At 41.8% G+C, this 22,267-nt stretch overlaps 3 protein-coding genes across 5 annotated transcripts in view; 1 reads left to right on the top strand and 2 right to left on the bottom strand.

The window, feature by feature from the left end:
- Positions 1 to 178: 178 nt before the first annotated feature.
- dgcr6 (DiGeorge syndrome critical region gene 6) lies at positions 179 to 2,242 on the bottom strand. Its single transcript, XM_029511223.1, has 5 exons — positions 1,887 to 2,242; positions 1,603 to 1,763; positions 1,420 to 1,520; positions 1,209 to 1,349; positions 179 to 1,124 (listed from the first exon to the last, which is right to left on the bottom strand). Exons 1-5 carry the CDS (start codon positions 1,988 to 1,990, stop codon positions 1,047 to 1,049), a joined length of 585 nt encoding a protein of 194 aa, XP_029367083.1. The 5' UTR covers positions 1,991 to 2,242; the 3' UTR covers positions 179 to 1,046.
- Positions 2,243 to 2,547: 305 nt separating this feature from the next.
- Positions 2,548 to 17,221, top strand: rasal1 (RAS protein activator like 1). Of its 2 annotated transcripts, XM_029510366.1 has the most exons (21): positions 2,548 to 2,871; positions 3,129 to 3,185; positions 4,514 to 4,627; positions 5,016 to 5,077; positions 6,118 to 6,247; positions 6,830 to 6,911; positions 7,020 to 7,160; positions 7,274 to 7,365; positions 7,995 to 8,112; positions 8,285 to 8,438; positions 9,913 to 9,977; positions 10,223 to 10,335; positions 10,951 to 11,143; positions 11,307 to 11,444; positions 12,094 to 12,238; positions 12,848 to 13,020; positions 13,925 to 14,062; positions 14,325 to 14,460; positions 15,039 to 15,159; positions 15,347 to 15,426; positions 15,546 to 17,221. In XM_029510366.1, exons 1-21 carry the CDS (start codon positions 2,807 to 2,809, stop codon positions 15,692 to 15,694), a joined length of 2,466 nt encoding a protein of 821 aa, XP_029366226.1. In that variant the 5' UTR covers positions 2,548 to 2,806; the 3' UTR covers positions 15,695 to 17,221. The 2 variants fall into 2 exon arrangements, with proteins under 2 accessions (XP_029366226.1, XP_029366227.1); XM_029510367.1 differs by lacking the exons at positions 2,548 to 2,871; positions 3,129 to 3,185 and adding an exon at positions 3,296 to 3,431.
- Positions 17,222 to 17,972: 751 nt separating this feature from the next.
- dtx1 (deltex 1, E3 ubiquitin ligase) overlaps positions 17,973 to 22,267 on the bottom strand; it is a 43,131-nt gene continuing 38,836 nt past the window's right edge. For both annotated transcript variants that reach the window (XM_029509997.1, XM_029509998.1), the window contains exon 10: positions 17,973 to 22,242. In XM_029509997.1, coding sequence (XP_029365857.1) covers positions 22,018 to 22,242 — 225 coding nt within the window. In that variant the 3' untranslated portion in view covers positions 17,973 to 22,017. The remainder of the gene's footprint in view (positions 22,243 to 22,267) is intronic.

The raw sequence follows: 22,267 nt of genomic DNA, 5'->3' as shown, positions 1-22,267 counted from the left end.
AACTGATGTGCCAAGAGATCTAAATCTAATTCTTGGCATTATCAGCTCCACTTAAAGTAGGTGTATGGTTGACTAAAGGAATAAAAATCAACATTGTCAGTTTGAAACTCAATAAGTTTGACAGTGATCTATAAGAATCAGGAATGTGTTGACAAACTGAAATGCTGATCATATTTAGAAATTTAATTAAAAAAAAATAAATTTAAAAAGGCAAATAAACAAAGGAAACAAGAGGTCTTATTCAAAGAGGCCACAGATTATCCAGATGAAATTATTTAGAACATAACATTGAACAAATCATTGTGCTGAAAAAATATAGCCATCACTTTTCACAAAATTAAATAACTTCACAAAGTCACCATGAAACATATCTGAAAGCAGATATTTGTGTAAACCCTAACAGAATACATATCTTAAATGCTACTGCCTGTATTTGGTTCTGTTCACACTGCATACCACAGCAGTAATTAAATCTTTGTTGTTGTCTATTTATTCAAATTTCACAATCATGTAAATGCACTGGGGTTAGCTCAATAACTAACAAGTGAAGTCTTAAGAACTGAGCCAGAACACTGAGACTAACAAAGTCACACCTTGTGATCACAATTTTGCGATCAATATTCTGGGGCCAGTTGTGTCACCTAATTTTTTAAATGGGCTGATTGAAACTGAGAACGGGTTTTCAATCAACCCTCCACAAAGCAGAGAGCAATAACAGGTACAAAGGTGCCGATCCAGCATATCTGATGTTGGTAGGCTACTGCTGCCATAGTTAGGTAGTTTTTGAATGTCTTCAAAAAACAACTTCCTAATTTCACGAGTGACACATTTAAGTGTGTTTTGTTCTAACATACTATTCTTGCCTGCCATCACTACTGGAAACTAAGTTGTATACCTAAGAACCAGCACCATTTGGCAGGTTTTTGATAGTGATGATAATTAGAGTCAGGGCAACATGTGCAACAGTTTGAACTTCTTGCTTCTTAGAGGCAGCAATGTTACATGTTGATGTCTTTTGGCACAATTAGGCTTCAAATTCATCCTTCTCATGGTATTCCAGATTGTGACTCTTTCTGCTGAAGCTTGAGGATCAATTCAAGTAGGTTCATCTGCATTGTCAGCTCCTGAAACACAGTGTTTGAAGAGCGGTGAGGACATGGATTGCCATCTGCTGGAAATTTGTCTGTGTCACAGTAAAAGAGATTAACCTGAGGATTGGTGGTGACATAAAACCCAGGGACTCCTGCTTTCTCCAGGGTGTTTTGCTGGTCGATCACTTTTTGATCAATTTCTGCTACAATTTTCTTATCCATCATTCTTTGTTCTTCTCTAACACGGATGTCCAGAGCCTGATAACATAACACAAAAGTATTGGCAAACAAAACCTTGTAGATGGTCAGATGTATTTCACTAACTTACTTCTAGTTCTTCTTGGTGTTTTGATTTGAGAATTGCAAGATTGTGGGACTTGCATGACTGCAGAGCGTCTTTATGTTTTCGTGCAAGATCTTGTTTGAGTGCTACAAACACAGAGGAAAAATGCCCAGTAAAGCAAGCATCATTATAAGTCACTGCATATCTTTTGTCGAGCAGAGCACCGACCTTGGTGTTCGCAGTGCAATTTTTGCCTCTGGTTATACAGATTTTTCTCTGTCAGATGCTGAATATCCAGGAGCCCCTGCACAATCTCATAAACCGTCCCATCAATGAGTGCTAGAGCCAGGTCACTCAGGGTGTTGTAAGACAGGCGCTGCTGGAAAGAGCTAACCGTGGAGGAGAACAACAATAATCATAAGGCCGTAGTGAAGCAATGCCGTATACAGATATGAAACTTAATACGTTTACGATAGTAGTAATAGCCCTGACTTTAGTGATGTCGACACTACCTTGATAAATCTTTGGCTAAAGTTTGCAGCTCAGACAAAAGGTAGTAATGTCTCTCTTGTTGTTTGGTAGAATCACCGCCAATCGCTCCGGGATATTCATCCATCTCCTTCACTGGACAGATCGGAGGACCAGGCTAACGCTCTCAGCTAGCTCACAGCACCAAATCGGGCTAACTTCACTGGTTTGGTTGTTTAAGACTTCAAACGAGGAAGACTTTGGTTTGTATTTTAAAGACTAGCTTGGATCTATATATGCCTGTCAGTCAAATAGCGTTACGGAAGCATCATGACAAGTCAAAGGGACATTTTCAACTGGACGCCTTCACCGTTTTGTTTATTAGCTTCCATGAGCTCCTCTGAGGACCCCGAGTGGCTGGCCGCGGAGATGCCTGTCTGTAAAGGTGCCTGCAGCTGCTCGTCATGCTCACATGAGGGCGCATTATCTCATTGAAGAGACCTTCCAGCGGACCAGGTGTGACAACACACTTATTGATATTACAAATTGGTGCAGCGGCGATATTATCTAAAATAAAAAGGGCAATAACGCCAGCTACAAACAGATCGAAGAGCGAAGCCAGATATGAAAAAAGAAATCATTTCAGAGCGGTTGTAAATTCATTTTAGTAATGTTCTGCCGTGTGTATTTCACAGAGGACTCGTCTGATGGTGAATAGCAGAAGAGCCGGAGCGGGGTTGAGCATCAGTGTAGCTGCTCACACAGAGCCGTCACAGAGACTCACCTGCTGCGATCACTGGGCCGGATGCGCGCCTGTGTCGCGCGCTACCGGTGAGCAACGCGCCGTCACGCGCCGAAGGTGCAGTGAGATGAAGAAAACTGAGTTACGGAGGGGAAGAGCGCTATTCATAAGAGCGCGTATGGGAACATAGAAGAAAGTAGATCAGCAGCTCACTCTTCTACCATGGCCAAAAACACATCTCTGTATTTTCGGATAGTCGAGGGCAGGAACCTCCCGGCCAAAGACGTGTAAGTAATTTCTGAATGGTGAAGTCTGTGGTGAAGTCTCAAGCTCACAGGAGATATACAACCTTGTTTTAGTAGCTTCTTACCAGGTTAGTGAGACATAAAAAAAAAAAAGTACAGCCTGCATTTATAGTTTCAGAGAGGAGATGGAGCTTTGTACGGAAATGAACTCAGTATATTTAAATAGAAGCAATTTAATCCTCGGAAAAAGTGCAAGTCCAAATAGCACTCAGGCTTTTTCTTTTTCTTGGCATCCTAAGATCCGGAACCAGTGATCCATACTGCATTGTAAAAGTTGACAATGAAGTTGTCGCCAGGTGAGTTTAATCCTTTTATGAATAAAATGTTTCAAATGTTTCAAATGTGTTTCCAGCTACAGCTGCAGGATATTGACTACACATACTCTGTATATATTTGCACGAGTTGAGCTTCCCAGCTGCACGCCTGCTGCTCTGCTCATGTAAACCTGGGAGAGGTGTGTGTGATCAGGGTGGTGGCACCCACAGCGTGGCCTCACCAAAACTGAGAACCTGATACCGGTCTGGCCTTTAAAACGCCCGCAGGTAACCATGGAGAGGGCACATCCATTATTGCAGGGAGCTCCCGATGTGAGCAAGGAGGATGCTGGGAGCTGGGAGCAGATCACACCAGCTCAGAAGTGTCTGCTATAGTACACAGGAGTTCGTCCTCCAGAGTGTTTAAATGAAGGGTGTTACTTTTTAATCGCACATATGAACGATTGTGCAACACAATAGTCTATTATTTCCAATTTCTGCTTTTTGACAGCAGCCCAGGTGGCTTCAAAAGTTTGTTGTTTTTTTCTGTAACAAGAACTGAGAGGCTATTGTTCCATCTGACATATTGAGGGAGAGCAGAACAATGATTCACTGTAGACACTCATGCTAATTATCTTGTTCTTGTGGTGTTACTGGCCAACTGACTCCTTGAGTATGATGCTCATGGAAGGTGTTACAATACACTTTATGCTATGACTGCTGCTGATATTGTAGCACTGCTTTTTCAATACTTGACTTGAGGAAATAACATTGTTCTTAACAGAGCCTTACAAAATGGACAAAATAACGAGGTATATTACAGAAATTAGGTGGACACATTTCTGTCCATAAAAAACCCCAAAACAAAACATATTGGATTTAGGAGAAAAATGTATCCAGTGTAGAAAAAGAAGTAAACTTGAGATAAACTGAAGGAAATATTGATATTGTGAGGCAAACCTGTGTTCTTTCTTGGTTTCTACTCGATTGATCATCCTGTGATCCTCTGGAGAAATTCTGAACCTCTGTGGTTTTTGCACATTTCTTGAAATGCATATGATCTTTCTTAACCTCAAATGGGTAGGAGAGGGCTTATACTGGTGCCACTTTTGTGGTTATTCCTGGCTCCTGCTAAAAGTTTCTATAGTTGACATCATATGGTACAGTGGTCAGCAAAAAGGTTGTAGGTTTCCCTCAGGTACTCCGACTTCCTGCCAAAATCAAATGGTGAATCTAAATCGCCCAGAGGTGTGAGTGTGAGAGCCCTCGAACGACTCTTATGGATAAGTAGTTATGGATGTTGCATAAATTCATGTGATATATTTTCATGCAAGTTCTGGTCAGCAAACATGTAACCCCTATCTTTTCAGGACCGCTACAGTATGGAAGAACCTTAATCCTTTCTGGGGTGAAGAGTATACACTGCACCTCCCCATGGGTTTCCATACGCTCTCCTTTCAAGTCATGGATGAGGACACCATTGGGTAAAACTGTAATTCAGAACTGCTCCAAAATGATTCCACTTTCAGCCATGGCTCTTCACAGAAAGAGCTCAGCAGCGGCCCTATAAGTTTGCTTAACTTCCTGTGTTTCTTGAATTGATATATTTGGGTTAAAACCTCATGTACAATTTGAATATTTTCGGATGAAAAAATAAAATCCAAGCCTGAGTAAACAAACACGATGAGACAGCTGGTCACCCAGATTGAATAATTAGAGAGTTGTTTTTCTTTTTTCTTTCCTCTTCCCATGACCACCAGTGTTGTAATCAGTCTGTCTTTAGATCCATTTCACTTCAACAAGCTGAAAGAACAGTGATAGTGTTGTCAGTGGCTTCTTTCTGATAACCTCTTCTTTTATCGTACTCTACAGCCATGACGATGTTATTGGAAAGATTACTCTGAGTAAAGAAGCCATTGGATCTCAAGCTAAAGGTATGACTAAAAAAGTCTGTGTCAGTCTGTAACAGGACGGGTGCATGACCAAAGGCTGCAAAGGTTAAACTTGCATGGATTTCCATGATCGAGTCAGAGGTCAAAGTGCCTGAAGAGACATGCTTTATTTAGACAGAAACTATGAGAATGTTCCTCCGTGCACTCACCCACATTTGCTTTGATTTGCAACCATTTATCAGTCTCTTTGGGGTCAGTTTCACTTATGTAATTTCTAACACACGGCCAATGAAATCAACTTTCACACTGATGAATGGCCTATTAAAATGAATCTCCCGGTGCTTTCTGTCCTTTCTTGGCCAGACAGAGGACATTTAAAACATGCTATGGCTTGATGATGTTTATCGTGCTACGTTTGCTGCATACTGATGCCTCTCTTGAAAGCCACCTTGCATGGCCTCCTGCGATTCATGCACTGTTATTGAGTCAGTTCTTCCCTCTCTTCTCAGTCTTCTCACAGTCTGGTCTTGACATTCTGCTCTTGGTTATGTCTGATATTTATGAAAAAATAAAATGAAAATAGAGCACAGATACTGCAAGTTTGTGAACTAGCTTATGCAATTTGGATGATCAAATATACACTACCAGTCAAAGGTTTGGACACACTTTCTCATTCAAATGAAGAGGAAAGTATGTCCAAACCTTTGACTGGTAATGTATATTTTAAATTTGAACTTACTCAAATGAATGAAGATGATCCTTAAAGTGTTTCATTAGACCATAAAAGTTGACATCACAGCTTCCTGAGGCTCTGGAAGATGGAACTGTAGAATATTTGGCATTTGTCAAAAATTATTTTAAGCTGTAATTGCTACCGAAGGATATGTCTTTGTTTTGTTGATTAACTGTCTTCATTAAATTTACTTTGACATAGTTGGAATGATTTTTTCATTCATCAATTTTCAAGTAACAGAAAATATGATTTTGCATCCCCAGTCTGTGTTTATTAGTCTGCCTTACACTTGACACTTTATTGTTGAGGATGGTTATTTGATTAATTTCTCTCCCTGTGGGTTGGACAGGGTTAGATAGCTGGGTGAACCTGACTAGGGTCAACCCTGATGAAGAAGTTCAGGGGGAGATCCATCTGAGCGTGGGGCTGTTGAAAGTTGCAGAGAAGATCACCCTGCAATGTGAAGTCATTGAAGCCAGGTAACATAATTGTGAGCTTTAAACACAATTAGTGCTGAAAAAATGAGATAACTAGAGATATTAGATTAGAGATAACTAAGGGGAGTGATTACAGATAAATTAGAAGAGCAGGTCTTTGAATAGAAGGTTTGAATCACTATAAATCATGTGTTCATCTGCAGTAGATGCATGTTTGTGCATACGTAGATTTAAGGTGATTAAAGTGGTGAAGAAAAAGTTTACCAGTCAAACGTCTCTGCAGTTTTGCTCTGGCAGTGGCGTCATTATTTCTGAGCAGAGACCTTATCACCATCGCCCTGTGGGTTTCCACGCTCCCATCCGTGATTCATATTGCCACTATCACACAATTCTCTGTCCCATCTGTGCATCCCAGGCTACAATCTCTCCTTCTCAGGCAGGACGCTAATGAGCATGTCAATCAGGGCTTGACACTGTGTTATTCAAACATGCTCCCCTGAATATGAATTAACTTGAGAGAATAAGACCAAGTGGAAAGTAGTGGTTTTTACCTTGTAGCAGGTCACAGATTAATGGCTGAGCACTGATGGGTCCTGGCGGGGTTTAATCTGGTGATTCCCACAGAGATCTGGCCCCTAGAGACATCTCTGGAACCTCTGATCCATTTGCAAGAGTTATCTTCAACAACCACAGTGCAGAGACCACGGTGAGCTCTATGTGCGTGCATGTACAGTGTGTTTTGGTTTCCCTTCAATTATTTGTCATCTGAGTTTATGTGATGAGAATTCTTACTAGCCTAAAAGTTGTGTTTTAGATTATCAAGAAAACCCGTTTTCCTCACTGGGGAGAGACTCTGGAGCTGGAGTTGGATCAAGAGGAGCTGAGTGAGGAAGGGACTGTCACTGTGGAGGTGTGGGACTGGGATATGGTGGGCAAGAATGACTTTCTGGGAAAGGTCAGAATGCGTGTTTTGTCTGTGAGCACATTATTACTAACCATTGATATCCTTATTGAGGTTATTGTTTTTGCCTGAAATTGTAACCAATGCTTGCTATTTCCTTTCCACAGATGGAAATCCCTTTTGCATGTTTGCACAAGACACCTCTCTTACAGGGCTGGTTTCGTTTGCTACCCTTGGGAAACAATGAGGTGGATGCTGGGTGAGGATTAAGGGTGGGCTTATTTTTACAATGCAAAGAGTTTGTGGTGCCTGCATAACTGCGGCCTGCATTTTGCTTTTGGATATCAAACTCAGTAGCTGTGTGTGTCCAAGGAAAGTATTTGTGTCCCCCTCCATGATCCCTTTCATGCATCTAAATGAACACTCTCAGGTGTATATCTGACAGCATGTGATCCAGGAGATAATATTAGAACAAAGTGGGCTGAGTGAACTCAGAAACTAAAGCAAATCTCAGAGGTTTATTAGAAAATAACTTGTGGTTAAAGAACTTTTAGAGAGAGCTGCATATCATTAAGTGAAACTGGTAAGAGAACTACATTCATATAAGAGAGCGATAAGATATTAATCCAAATTACTCCGACCTGATATTATCAGCGTTTCACCTCCCAATGCTATGAGTATTGCAAATTATTTTGCAATTAAGAAAAAAAGCTATTGTAAATCATTATCTTAATGAGCTGATATTTATTGAAAAACAGGCACAAAACGTATTTCTTTTTTTCTAACAAACGACAGTGGGTGCTGTTAAACCCTTCACCCTTCACTTTCCAGCAGATCTTTAGAGGATCTCCTCTATATCAGATTCTGTGTATTTTCCTTTGCTTCCAGTGGTAAGCTAGGAGCACTGCGTCTCAAGGTGCGCTTGGTGGAGGATCGGATCCTGCCGTCTATGTACTATCAGCCTCTCATTGACCGTCTGGTTGAGTCGGTCATCTCCCCTACCGAGGTCAGCATCACAACCGCTCCTGTGCACCAATGACCATGTGCTAAACAACATGACGAACCGCTCTTTGTCATGTGACAATTGCTGTGAATGTGAAGTGGGTTGACCCTGTCCACACAAATGGCTCCTTTATCCTGTGTTGACTTTCTAATGACCTGAGTCTTCCTCTAACCAGGTGGAAGACAGCAGTGCTCTGACCATGCTGGAGGAGGTGACCACCGTTGAGAGCCGCCAAGATGTAGCAATGACCCTGGTGAAGATCTACCTGGGCCAGGGTCTGGTGGTGCCCTTCCTGGATTACCTTAACACCCGAGAGGTCAACCACACCAGTAAGATTGATTAATGAAAGATTAAATGAAAGTTCAGATTCTCATGATTTGACAGCTACATTGTATTTGTTAGGGATAGAGAGAATAGATTAATGCCTCCATATCTATGACAAGTGCAATCATGTGGTACATTGTGTGCATAACATCTATATTAATCTTTTTTAGTCACTGTGTTAGTCAGCGTTTGGGACATGCCAGTTTTACTCTAATTGCTCCACCCCAGAGAGCCCCTGTGAGGGCGGCTGCTATTTATCTCTGGAATGACATTAAGGTCTCTGAACACCATGGACTCTGTGTGGGCATTTAAAGCCTACCAGTGCTATATTTACTTCCCCAATGCCAATTATTTACTCACCCAACGGTCTGCTTATGGCTCCTCTATGATCTGCATTAGTCACGTTTTTGCCTCCACACCACATTCCCATGATGAATTACACAGAGTTATGCTCTGGTCTTTGGGTGCTGTTAGTGTAGCTCGAGATAATAAGCATAGTGCCTAAGTTTCCATAGCAACTCCACATGATCCTAGAACGGTAACTGCTTGATCAAGAATAGATGCTGTGAGCAGGCAGACATTAAAGTTAGGCACAAGAAAAATAAAATGTACTGTGCACTCACTGGTTTGCAATGAAAAAACAGCTTTACCCATTGTTATAAGATGCCCAGCTCTGTCTCCATGGATATTTTAGCATCACTACTTTTAAGTATTTAAGGTTTGTTCCAGCAAGGTCAGTTTGTCCTCATTTGCTGCTCTGAGCTCTCTGTCTCTGAAGCAGATCAGTTCATGCACATGCAGAATCAGTGGCATTGTGCACAGAGCTAGAGGCCTGGACTGAGCCCAGAAACAAGCATCCACACGCTGTATTAACAGATTCCAATGAATTTAATGTAGCAATATCTCATTCTCGATTTTCATCAAACATGATTATGGGCTTGGTGAGAGTCTCAACAGGAGCATTTTTCCTTCAGCACTAGTAACAGAGTTGTGGGATGATTTTCCCTGTTTCTGCCCTCAGATATATATCAAACTCAGTGTCTTTATAGGCATTTTTTGTTTGACTTTATTAGACAGGCAACAGTAGAGAGCTGAAAGGAAATGATGCGGGACGCAGATGAGGGCTGACATGTAACGAAGGACCTCTGGGCAGACGCAAAGCAGGAACATTGTGCTTCATGTTTACCAACTTAATCCCTGTCTTTATTCTTTTTTTAATGTGGAGAAAGTTAACTGAGTGCACTTTAAAGTCTATTTTGTTTAAAGTTAAAAAACACACACTCTTCATCTTTTTGTTAGTAAAATCTGTGGAAAATGGACTGAAAGTTGATATTGCCTGAAAATAGCATCATATTTATGTTTTCTTCACCTCTTAGCTGCTGCATTCCTGTTATAATTAAATGTGTATATTGCATGATGTACCTTTAGGTTAAATTTACTATAGACATAATTTGTCCTGTTTTTGTTTTGCTCTCTCAGCTGATCCCAACACTTTATTTCGATCTAACTCACTTGCCTCCAAGGCCATGGAGCAGTTCATGAAGGTGCGCTGACACGTGTTGTTTTATTTTATGAAGAACTCTTAATGAGTTAATAAGCTCTATGTCTCTACTGTGTGTGAAAGGCTGGTATTTCTTTTGTTATCTTGTGTTACTGCTGTGAAATGTATATTTAGTTATAACTTTTTTGCATCTTTCTTACTATGTAGTTTAGCACATTTAGGAAATACATCAAATAAGTATTGATGGAAATGAGACGCATTAAACATATGGCATTTTTTTGTTGTCAGGCTGTTGGTATGCTGTATCTGCATGAGGTGCTGAAGCCAATCATCAATCGCATCTTTGATGAGAAAAAATACATTGAACTGGACCCGTGTAAGATCGACCTGAACCGCACAAGGTAAAACAGGACTAAAATACATCCTGCTGGAGCTCACGATACGTGGATCATTTTCTGACCCAAATTAGTCCAGATCTGTTTCACTGATGCTTGTCTTAAGCTGCAATTGACAAATGGGGATGTGGATCACAATATATGTGTTGAAATGGTCAAATGGAAACGCTGCCACAGAAGACCAACTGCTTCCGTTACACCTCTCCCCTGAGAAGAAGACATAACTGTGGGAAAATGACAGAAAAGGCATATGAAAGGGGGAAGGGTGTTGCCTGGCAACTGCCACAAGCCCCCTGAGATTTCTCTGACATGGAAGGGGATCTAACATCTTCGACATCTGCAATACAGCTGTCTGCCATCACCTCTGTAGAAGTCACCGTGGCCGGGCTGCATATGTGTCTGGATATTAGCATCTAGACTGTGTTCAACTGTTCTCCATCTTTTTCTTCTATGAAGCTGCGTGCTCAAATATTCAAGTCACATTAAGAAAGACATTATAAATTTGAGTATGCTGAGTTGAGTAGGGTCCCAAATCCATCCAACATGGCTAGTACTCTTTCTTAGGACTGTGTACTTACGTTGACATTCAGTCATTTATAGTATCTTTCTTTGTCTCCAAAGACGAATTTCTTTTAAGGGTGCAGTGTCAGAGGCAGAGGTACGGGACAGCAGTGTGGAGATGCTGCAGGGCTACTTAACCAGCATCATTGAATCAATCGTTGGCTCAATCGATCAGTGTCCTCCTGTCATGAGAGTGGCCTTCAAACAGCTGCACAAGAGAGTGGAGGAGCAATTTGCTGAACCTGAGAATGAGGTCAGTCCAGAGCAAAACACTCAGAGTAAAAGCTGGAAACACCTGCATGTTTAAAGTATCATCATTCCTGGATTACCTTTGCATGTTGCATATACAGCACCGGTCTTAGTTTATTGCTAGCCCTCAGATGACTTCGTAGTCTAATTCACTGCTGTTTTTACAGGACGTGAAGTACCTGGCCATCAGTGGATTCTTCTTCCTGCGTTTTTTTGCTCCTGCAATCCTCACGCCTAAACTGTTCCAGCTGAGGGACCAGCACGCTGACACTCGTACAAGCAGAACACTGTTACTACTGGCCAAGGTACAATGCACAACACAGATATACACACAGACACTGCCATGAATAATTTATTCATGGCCAGACATCGCACTTAAGTGAAGGAAAAACAAACAACAAAGAGGGTTATGCAGTCAGGAATTTGATAACAGGAATTCACGTACATACAAGGAATGAGTTTAGATGTAAGCACATTAAGTGTTTATGCAATGTGTTCAGCTATGACTACACACCTTGCAGTGGATATGCAGTGGTTTAACACTGCACATCCGACATTATGAAAGAGTGTCTTAAACCTCTTACAAGTGGAAATAAGCCATAACTAACTCGCTTCTCTAGCTTCTGTGGTTGCTGTCCTTGGTGCTGAAGTGCTGTTGCTATGGGTCCTTTACAGAGAGAGGGAACAGACTATTTTTACCTTTGTGTGTGCTGTGACCAGACTGCGGTTCAAAGCCAAGCATCAGAGAGGGCTGTTGAGAGGGACTTCCTCCTCGCCCTAGGCCAGGTGTGGGCCGGACAAAGGGCCTCACAGCATGCTTGGCCTCAGCGACCCTTTTGATCGTTGACTTTGAGATATGCAGTCACTCACACTGAGTTCTGTCAGTTGGTGGAGAGTTGATGTGCTGATGATGTGAGTGCTGACTGTATATATCGTGTCTGTGTGGGTTGCCAGGCATTACAAAGCGTCGGGAATTTGGGCCTTCAGCTGGGTCACGGAAAAGAACAGTGGATGGCGCCCCTTCATCCCATCATCCTTCGCAGCGTGGCTTCTGTGAAAGACTTCCTTGATAAGCTGATCGACATAGATCATGACATCGGTAATGCGGTATCAGTGAACACACTGTTTATATGGTTATCAGGAGGAAAGTTCAAAGGCCAAGCCACATGTCAGCTGATAGTGACTTCCAGCTTCTATCAGGATAAGGCAAAACAATGTGGCCCTGTCGCCCCATGGTGAAATATTCATAACAAGATTGAAGCCTAGAAAAGAAATGACATGGTTAATGAGCTGGCAAGGAGCTGGAGTGAGGAGCTACAGGTGCTTGTGCACGCCACGCTGGTTATACAACTTTCTCATTGCCATGTGTCAGATATTATGTTTCAGCCTACTTCTACACATCACACCTACTCTTTTTTCTTAAAGGCCAGTTTGACATTTCATGCTCTTTAGGTGGATTTGTTGGACAGAAGTGGATGCTTGTTATGCCTTTTTGAAGCTTCCCTTCATCTCACGAGAGAAGGAGGACTAAATGTTCCATCAATAACTAAATGCTGAAAAGAAAGATATGCACCGAAGTTGAACACCTGAATTTGCTCATTTTGATTATTGTCACAGCACCACCTTGTGTATATATGGATGAACTTGCCGTTACATGCACATTTAAAATCCAGGTCTTTCCTGTTTTTATTTCCTGCTGCTCCTGCAGTGTCCGAGGTGCCCCAGAGGGCTGTATTCATGCCCTCTGTCACAGTTAAAGAGGGATATCTCCACAAACACAAAGCAGAGGGCCCACAGCTGTTATCTCGCTTCGCTTTCAAGAAACGCTACTTCTGGTTGACCAGTGAGACACTGTCCTATGCTAAGACCCCTGATTGGCAGGTTGGTAGAAAACTAGTAAGGTACGATCGCAATTTCACCAATATATGTTGTATTATTTCTCTGTTTTTCTACATATACAAGACATATGCTTATCTCTTTGTCTCATATACAGGCCAAAAAAAGATGTGTAAACTCCAGTCAAAGTCGCGTGAAAGTGATCCAGCCTCAAATCCATTATTTGAGGCTGATAGGCCTTCTGGTGATGAATTAGTCACTGTATCTGCCTTTTGAAGGACATTGATCAACTTGGCTCATAAAAGGAAGAAACATTTTATTCCTCCCCAGCTTGCTTTAATGCATTTGTGTAGATCTCCTTGTGAGAACATCATTAGTGTTATTACCATGTGGTGCCTAGTCTTGTGATAATGATCTCCTCTCATTCACCAGCCAGAGATTGAGAGAGAGAGAGAGGGGGGGGGAGGGAGAGGGAGGAAGGAGCAGGCTCTCTGTAGCTCAGTAAAGAGCTCCCTCTTTGAGCCAGTCTCTGCTTTGTGCGACTGGAATAAAGGCGAGGGTTAATTGAAGGCTGTGGATATTCATGCTAACATTGCAAATCAGATTGCAGACAATGTCTCGGCCCCTTTCCTCCATGTTGGAGCACTCCAGTGTGAGTGAAGCGAGCTCCTACTGGAAGTGGCTGATTTACACTTTAAAGTGGTCTTTGCTGCCATGCTGGTCTCATCTTCACTTCCTCCTTGTCTCACACTGTTCCTCCCCATCCTAACGTGTGAAAAATATTTCAGAATCAGACATCACTCCAGTAATTTGCCTTCTGATCAAATGTCACTTTTATTTTCACTCAAGCTTCAATTTAAACTGCCCGAAGCAAAAACTTGACTCATCATTACTGGCTTGTGCATACTTGTGTTAATTGGTGCTGTGGTTTGTGGCTGAATTGTTGCAGGTGCGCTCCTCGATCCCTATTCAGTGCGTGTGTGCAGTGGAGAGGGTGGATGAAAATGCCTTTCAGCAGCAGAATGTAATGCAGGTCATCACCCAGGACAACGACGGGCAGCTGCACACCATGTACATCCATTGCAAGGTGCATTGGTACTGACACCAGCCAGTCACCAAAGACATTCATGACCTTTTTCATTTCGCCACTGAAATGTGAAAAACATTTCCTCGACACGTTATTTCGGTGACAGTTTGCTGCATCCTTAGTAAGAGACATTAGTCTCTTATAAGAATCATTTAAGGAATATTTTATTTAGCATTTCAATTATAGAGTCACCTTTTCGATTTTAGTATTGTTTTACAAACCCACTTAACAGTTTCTCTGTGTGTCCTCCCACTCTGAACAGAACGTGAATGAGCTGAACCAGTGGTTGTCAGCGATCAGGAAAGTCAGCATCTACAATGAGCGCATGCTGCCCTCTTTCCACCCAGGGGCTCACCGCAGCGGCAAGTGGACCTGCTGCCTGCAGGCAGACCGTCCTGGTAATCCTGCTTTCATTACCTCTGATGGTGCACAAACTTTGAAAGCCTTCTATGAGGACCTGGGGTACGGTGTAACTGTTTAACTTGTTTTTATTGTCCTCTCTGTGGGAATATATGAAAATGAAAGCTCATTACACTCGAGACCCAGAAGGACTGTGGTCAATAAGCAGCAAAGCCCGAAGCATCAGCAGTACTTTCCATGAATAAGCAGGTTCATATCTAGCTCAAAACATTACACTCTCTTATTTCAGTCCAGATCCACTAAATGTAGCTGGAAGAATGAGCTCTTGTCGATCCATATTTAACCATTCAACTCCCTATTTGCAGCTGCCTTGTATTTGTTGCTTGAGTGGAGAATAAGCTCTGAAAATCACTTTGTGACCTTTCTTTGACCAATTTAGCTGCTGTCTGTAAACTATATGGTTTTATTTCTCCAGGGGATTTTTTCAGACTCTTGACTAACAGAATCCTTCCTTTTTCAGCCGTTGTTTGCTGTTTGTTGTTTGCCATATGAGTCTGAGTTCTGATTTCCAAGAAATTTGTGAGGTTCAAATGTTCACTAAAAGGCCGGCTCTCAGTTACAGGTTGCAGTAGAACCCACTCAGCTGTGACTCTGGGTGACTGGAGCGACCCGCTGGATCCTGACGTTGAGACTCAGACCATTTACAAGCAGTTTCTCCAGGGTAGAGATAAACTAAGGTCAGTGGAGGACTCAGCTGGAGTGCAGCTCTGTCACTAGGCACTAGATGGCTCTGCTGCAACACAGGAACACACCGCTCAGCTCCAGCTGCTGCTTCTTGATGTTGTAACTGCGAAAACACAAGGCAGCCGTTAGAGAATGGAGAGTGATACATGGTGTGATTAATGTCTCTGATTGATACTGCAGGAAGAAATATCTGGAGGTGCCAGATGCTGGTAAGCTGTCGATCAATGAAGAAAAGAAAATCAGCTCTGACGTTCACCCAGGTGAGGCGGCCACTGCATAATCTCAACTGTGCAGCTTCTGCCGAGGTAGCAGGACAGAGTCGTCTTATTATCGTATCATATATTTAGTTTGATAGCCCTGCACACTTCCTGTCTCACAGATGGTGCAAAGTGCAACGTTCAGCATCTAAAGCCGGGTCAGGGTGTCGCTGCTCGGTTGCTGGCAGTCATAGAGGATCTGGAGCAGGCTCACACCACCTTCCAGTGCAGAGAAAAAGAAGACGCCACCAGTGTCATTCTGAATCCCTAGACAAGACACAGACCAGGATCGACTAATGTCTGAGAAGGGACGGGGTGGGGGAGGGGGTCAGCATCCTCTACCAACACAAGGGAGCATCAGATATTCCCGTTCTTGATAGTGAGGGAGAGAAAGTGGCCACGGTGTGCGACCTCTTCCACCCTTTATGTCGTTTCTGTCCTGCTGTTAAGAGCGCAGGAAATTCTGCCTCTTTGAATCTTTCTGTATTCTCCGAGTGCCACTGACTTCAACAGCGCCGGGGAGAGATTACAATACTTGAGGATGAAAGGGGGCTGAGGGACTTTAAAACGTGATCTGACTTTATATTTTTTATGTAGATAAGCAATCTGTTGCATGCCGTGCATCCACTTGTTGTGAAATGTGAAAAGAAGCTTTTTATATTTTGAGATACTGTACAGGACCTCAGTGACACATTTTTATGCAAACTGCTTGTTGTAGTGTAATCTACAGTACCTGAATGTGAGGTGTTTTGATATTGCTTTTTTCAACGTTTTGTATTATATTGAGGCAATTTATCACCGTGGCCGCAATGTAGCAGTGACATCACAACTATAGGTCATTCCACCTTGAGTTTATGAAATGCCAGTACACATGCCACAGTGTAATGCTGCCTGTCCAGTGAGCAAAACAAATATTCTACTAAGCGTCTATACACAATAATGTGCTTTTGTTCCCAGCTCAACTCAACTGCTTGGCTCAGATGTAATCTGCATATTTTAAAACACTTAATGTTGTCATTCCTAAAGTCATATCGGTAATATTTACCTGTTGAAAATATGATGCCCATATACATAAAGATTCATCTTTAATATAACAGAGATGAGAGAGCCAACAATTCTGTGAGAAATTCCTATTTGATAAGTTTACATTTTCTTGAGATTTTGGTGCCACTGCATTTCGGCACAAACGTCAGGATATGTCTGAGATGCCAAATTTGTTTTTTGGAAAATGAAAAAAAAAAAAAAGCTTAATTTTTGCAAATCACTTCCTCCATTTTCAAGACCTACAGACACACTATTTTGCACAGAAACATGTTGTGCAGTCATTTCCTACTGCGCGTGTGATGCTTGTCTTTTTACCCTGAAACAGAGAAGGTTACTGAGTATGGTGGCAATCAGATCTGCTATCTCTCTGACAGCCTTCCACTGGCGTGGTGACTGTTGTTTCCTGGTATAGCTGTGTGGAGTAAACAATCCTCCCACTTTAACTACACTACACATACCAGACATGACAATCAATAGTCTGCATTGATACAGAGCTATTTCCTAAGTGTTTTTGTATTTGCTGCTTTCCAAAATTGGTTTTATTGATTCGCCACTTCAGTCTTTTCACAGCTAGAGTACACATCAGCTGCTGTTTGTGAATGTTATACTCCCTGAATGAGGGCTCTTATTATGACAAGAAAAAAAGAAAACTCACTGCTTGTACTTTATTTTGCAAATACACCATTATGGATGGTTTGTTCCAAGTGGATTGTTACTGTGAACTAAACACAACTGTTTTATTCAGTAAACTCTTGTTTCAGCTAACAAGTCTACTGTCAGATTTGTGCTCAGAAAAAAAGCTGTCCCTCCGTAATAAATGCAGTGATTCCATTCTCATTAACATAGGTTGAATTAATTGCAGAAATTATTAATTCTATGTCATTTTCTGCATTAGGTCACTTCGACTCTTGGTCCATTTGAAAGGTCTGACTCAGTGCAGACAATGTTCATTCATTCATGATATTACAGGAAATGTCATTACGTGTATGACAGATCCCAGAGCTGGCTCAGTGTCATGGTTACAGCTCCAGCCTTTTGTTCAAATGAATAATTTAATCAAACCAACATAACCACAGACTCTACAAACCAACAGGAGTCAAGACTCTAATGTTAAACTGTGCAGCTGTTCCTCCTCTGGGTCTCATTTAAATGCTAATGAGAGCAGACTTACCTGCAGTGATGCAGAAATCACAGGACTCTGACCCAAAGCTGCTGGGTCATAGCTGGAAGGAGAAACTGCCTGTTTTAGTATGTGTCCCCCACAGCACCAACTCACTGAGGCCACTGACGAAAAAAATATATATTTAATATATCTTTATGGCCGTGAAGCAAATTTACTGGCAGAAGTGTTTTGTGCTGCTCTTAAAATCTCCTATAAACTCATTTTTCCTGTATAACAAGGTGCAGAGCAGCTGCCCAGGGAGAAGGAAACTGGAGCTAAATGAAGGAGGACGTGCGACCATTTGAGTGGGGGGTGGGGAACAGGAAGAGACAAAAGGTCAAACAAACTACCCTCTCGAGGGCACATTTATTTTTTCACAAGAAACACACAAACATGCAACAAAGTCATCACAATTCAATAAAGACCGATAGATTAAGAAGCCCTTTATAGTTTAATCAATGTCTTTCTATATTTAATTTTAGTTTATCTCAGTTGCTCTTTGTGAACCATTTCAAATAGCAATATGTAGACGCTGCTTAACAGAAACCAAACCACAAAAATCATAATTTGAAGATGTCAATGAAAATGGGCAGTTAAAATTAAAAACATGGAAAGGATTTGAATCTTTTCCACGTTTTTTAATTTTCAAAAGAGTGAGGAGAGCTGCCAAACGCTGTCTCATCCCCATCTGGATATCTGATTGAGAATAACAAAACACCTTCCTAACTAACTGGAGTAAGATGCAAAACCACAGTGCTAAATCACCAGAAGACCTGGGTAATATCTCTAGAGAAGCTATGATGTTTCCATACACAAAACAAAGCTATGCATTGCCAATAAACTTGCTCACCGTTTGGTTAACATGCACCTCTAGTAGAACATTACTGTAACTTTAAAGGACATGAACCTAAGCTTCGTCTACTCGACACACACACACACTCACACACACACTCTGCTGTGGACAAACGGACACAAGCATACAGCATATCCACACGAAATGTTCAGGTATCATTTAGAGAGAGAAGTACAGTTTGCAGTAGACACTATGAGAGTACAACTGTAAATACTTCATATGTTAGGATAGACTGATTTCATCCCTTCTCCCAAACAAATGGAAAATAGTATGGAATGAATCTTAATAATAGTAATACAGTAAAATGTTATGTAATAATTCTTTTAGAGACAATCATTCAAAAAAAGACATAAAAATATATGTTTTCTCATACAGAGCATGTCAACATCCTCGGATTACGACCCCTTTGTTTAGAAAGCAGGAGGTAGGCACCCCATGAAGAAAACCTCTTAGAAACCATAGACCAGCTTACCTGCTACACATAAATCATGTATTAGATCTTAAAAATAGTAAATTGCATAAACACCATCACTCTCTTTCTCAATCAGACAAATACCAAACTGTGTTTAATTCATCATTCCCGTTTAAGTCTGTACAAACCTGAAAGGTCTAAAGGGCCCGCATCACTCACACTACAAGACCAGCACATGGAAAGGAATAGTCAAAGAAGCAAACATTTGGATTTCTCTAGTTATTCAGTCAACATGGAAGAAATTCCCTGATAGATGGAAAGCATCCTCTCTTTCCTTCTCAGTTTATAAAGGGTGTCCAAAAGATGCGGAGGGGAACACAGGAAGTGGAACAGGCTGCATTCAACAGCTGGGCCAAAATCACACTCGCTACAACTTTCAGTGGCTTGTTTTAATTTGTGTTGTGGACAGAGAGGTTGGCGTTTGAGATAGATGGCACGGCGGAGGAGATGAAATAACTGATGATTCTGGACACTGGGGGGCGGTGAAAACAACGTGTGGTTATGGCATTGACAAACCATCACCTTTCAAAGCGACATGCTGGACTTGAAGACAAACAGTTACAATGTTGGTCGAGGCAAAGATAAAAAAAAAAAAATAAAAAAAGTGACATGAAAGTAAAACTTTTCTACTATGTGTCAAGGTAAGATGCAGGAAATGAGCGAGGATGCAGTGAAGCCGATCAAGATGAAAATTTGCTATGCTGCGCTTTGGAAAAATATTACTCCAGTATAGTTTTCTCAAGTTGAGCCCACCAATCTGTTGTTTCCTATCACTAAAACAAACTCCATGAATATTTTCAGAGGGCATTTTAAGCCAGGTTGTTTTCATCTGTCGACTGAACAAAAATCACAGACTGCATCCATGTTCCCATGTTCTGGACAAGTAGAAAAAGAGCAATGTCCATGTGGGGGCGGGGGGGTAAAGGGGAGGGGGCGGCCATCTTCATGCTGTTAAAGCTCCCCCACCAATAATAAAGACACATTTACTGTATTTATTGGCGTCCCACAGGAGCTCGACTACAGAGATTCTACACTAAGGTAACAACAGCAGCATACGCTAAGACTACTATATAAGACGTCCATAACATGTCATACATATTTCAACAGTCCCTGACATACTGACAGATTTTTGCCAGATTTGAAGTATTCATGTTAAAATGTGCCTGTGTATAGATATGTGGGCCAGTCTTTATATTTTCTATATAGAAGAGTATAAAAATAAATTAAACTTACACCATTGACTCAAAAAGAGCTTGAATTCCAATGTATATCACATCTGCAAATGTGTGTGTGTATATATATATATATATATATATATATATATATGTATGTATATATATAATTATATTTTTCAAAGCATTGCAAGCCAGTTTATAAACATCAACTTAAAAAAAGACAGATTTTCCTAAAAATTAAACAACTGATTCAACAGAACTGTTGCTTCAAAGTGCTATGGAAGACTATGATTCACTCTGAAATTAAGCCCACAGCTGGGCGGCCGCATGATAAACTTCGACCAACACCCCCGCTCATTAAAATTGATCAGATATATTCATGGGGAATTATGCGGTAGTGGCTTATCTTTTACATAAAGAGTAAAGAAACATCACAAGAGCTTCAACAGGGACCTTCAAAAAGTTTTAAGATCACAGGCATAACATCTGATTTGGGGAGGCAAGGGGGGGTTTCTAGACCAACATTTTTATGGCTCCTAGAATGACATGCTCTGCTGCTGAGTAGGAGGAGGAGGATTGAGGCGAGGTCATACATCAGGATCAGCCTCAAACAGCTCTGAGTGAGCTCACGCTGGGAATGAAATGTTTCACTGCTCACTATACAAGCAGCAGAGCCCAGCACTCTGCCCCGCAGCAAAACAAGCTCGCAGGAGACTTGTAGATTGCAGGCGGGCAGGAGTGCTGCCCTAGGTGGATCTAAGAGGCAAAAAACTGTTGGTGTTTGAAAGGGGAAGGTCCTCATGGACCCTGCAGCCAGCGCATTAATGCCTCAGAACACGCAATCACACACTCACCGCTCATGTATGGTCAGCATAATGGATCACGCCAACGCCTGGGTTTGCTCCAACTGGGAGAATAATAGTGTGGGCTTTATATTCACAAAGGTCGGCATCGTCCACGTGTCAACAAAACAAATGAGTTTAACCTTGGAGTGCAGCAAATCGCACTCCGCAACCGCAGCCTTTCAAGTTACATCACCTCGCGACAAACATCACACTGAATGGTGCGACGCTTGTTTCATCAATTTCACGTCTCCTTTCACAGACAGTCTACAAGGTTAACTATACAACATACATTTATGACCGAGCACTAATATTTCATAGCCCTTAGCTTCTGGAATCCACTGTCATGCACTAATATCACATACTTCTGCTTTACAGAGCAACCGATCTGTGGTGCCAGAAATGGAAAACGTCCAGTGCAACGATTCAATGACATCACAGGAGTACAGATCCTCTCCCTGGAAACACAAAGCCGAGTCCAACTACTTGTTACGATTAATTATTAGAGTAAAAGCAAAGAGTAAACAATCATTTCATTGTGATAAATTTGTAAAGCTGAAATTCTAAACCCTCACCTCATTGCAGATACACGCTCAACATTAATTATGCAGCGTTAGTCTTGCCATGCATTCTAGAGTTCAGCATGTACAAAGATGCCCGGGTTTAGTTTTGGCCCCTCGTCATTTTACTCCGAGTGCAGAGAGAGAGCTTTTGTTTGAATCTATAATGGGTTAAAGGTTGTTTACCTGCAGCCAACATCAAGAATTCTCACCTTTTCTTTACATTCCTCACACCTCTGAGAAAATTTGGCATGAATGCAACATGCTCAAGGCATGGATAAGGAGACAGCACGGGGAAGATCTTTGATTATAGATTACAAATCAAAATGCTGATCATAATCATGTCATTTTTTTCTGTGTCCACTGCTGTCATGTTTGTGGGGAGGAAAGAGTTGTCTGCTGCATGTTGGCCCTTTATGCAGTGTCCCTGTTCTCTGGGAGAGGGCGGAGCATTGGTGTGTTCCTGTGTACCAGTTCAGCTGGCCATCAGTCCTTCAGGTTGTCCTCACCAACGCCCTGGGCCAACAGCTCCGTCAGGACGTTGTCCAAGTAGTTGGGATCGGGGTAGCCGTGGCCGGTCAGGTTGGAGCCAAATTCTGTCTTGTGATGAATCTCGTTCCACACCACTGTGTCCGATTCGCCAGTGGTGCTGGACGTGCCGATGGTGAAGATGAGGCGCCGGTCCCAAGCCATGATCAGCAGCTTCAGGACCTGGAGACACAGGAAGCATTACAAC

The sequence above is a fragment of the Echeneis naucrates genome, chromosome 9 (genome assembly GCF_900963305.1).
Source record: "Echeneis naucrates chromosome 9, fEcheNa1.1, whole genome shotgun sequence".
NCBI classification, from domain to species: domain Eukaryota; kingdom Metazoa; phylum Chordata; class Actinopteri; order Carangiformes; family Echeneidae; genus Echeneis; species Echeneis naucrates.
The sequence above is the reverse complement of the archived record's forward strand: the minus strand, read 5'-3'. Positions and strand labels throughout refer to the sequence as shown.

Excerpts from the sequence above, each read along its gene's own strand:
- dgcr6 (XM_029511223.1), bottom strand. The coding sequence starts at position 1,990 with ATGGATGAATATCCCGGAGCGATTGGCGGTGATTCTACCAAACAACAA. Across the intron at positions 1,521-1,602 it reads ATTGCACTGCGAACACCAAG|CACTCAAACAAGATCTTGCA; the intron begins GTCGGTGCTCTG and ends CTGTGTTTGTAG. Across the intron at positions 1,125-1,208 it reads ATGTCACCACCAATCCTCAG|GAGCTGACAATGCAGATGAA; the intron begins GTTAATCTCTTT and ends ACTGTGTTTCAG.
- rasal1 (XM_029510366.1), top strand. The coding sequence starts at position 2,807 with ATGGCCAAAAACACATCTCTGTATTTTCGGATAGTCGAGGGCAGGAAC. Across the intron at positions 8,439-9,912 it reads CCGAGAGGTCAACCACACCA|CTGATCCCAACACTTTATTT; the intron begins GTAAGATTGATT and ends TTGCTCTCTCAG. Across the intron at positions 13,021-13,924 it reads CTAAGACCCCTGATTGGCAG|GTGCGCTCCTCGATCCCTAT; the intron begins GTTGGTAGAAAA and ends GAATTGTTGCAG.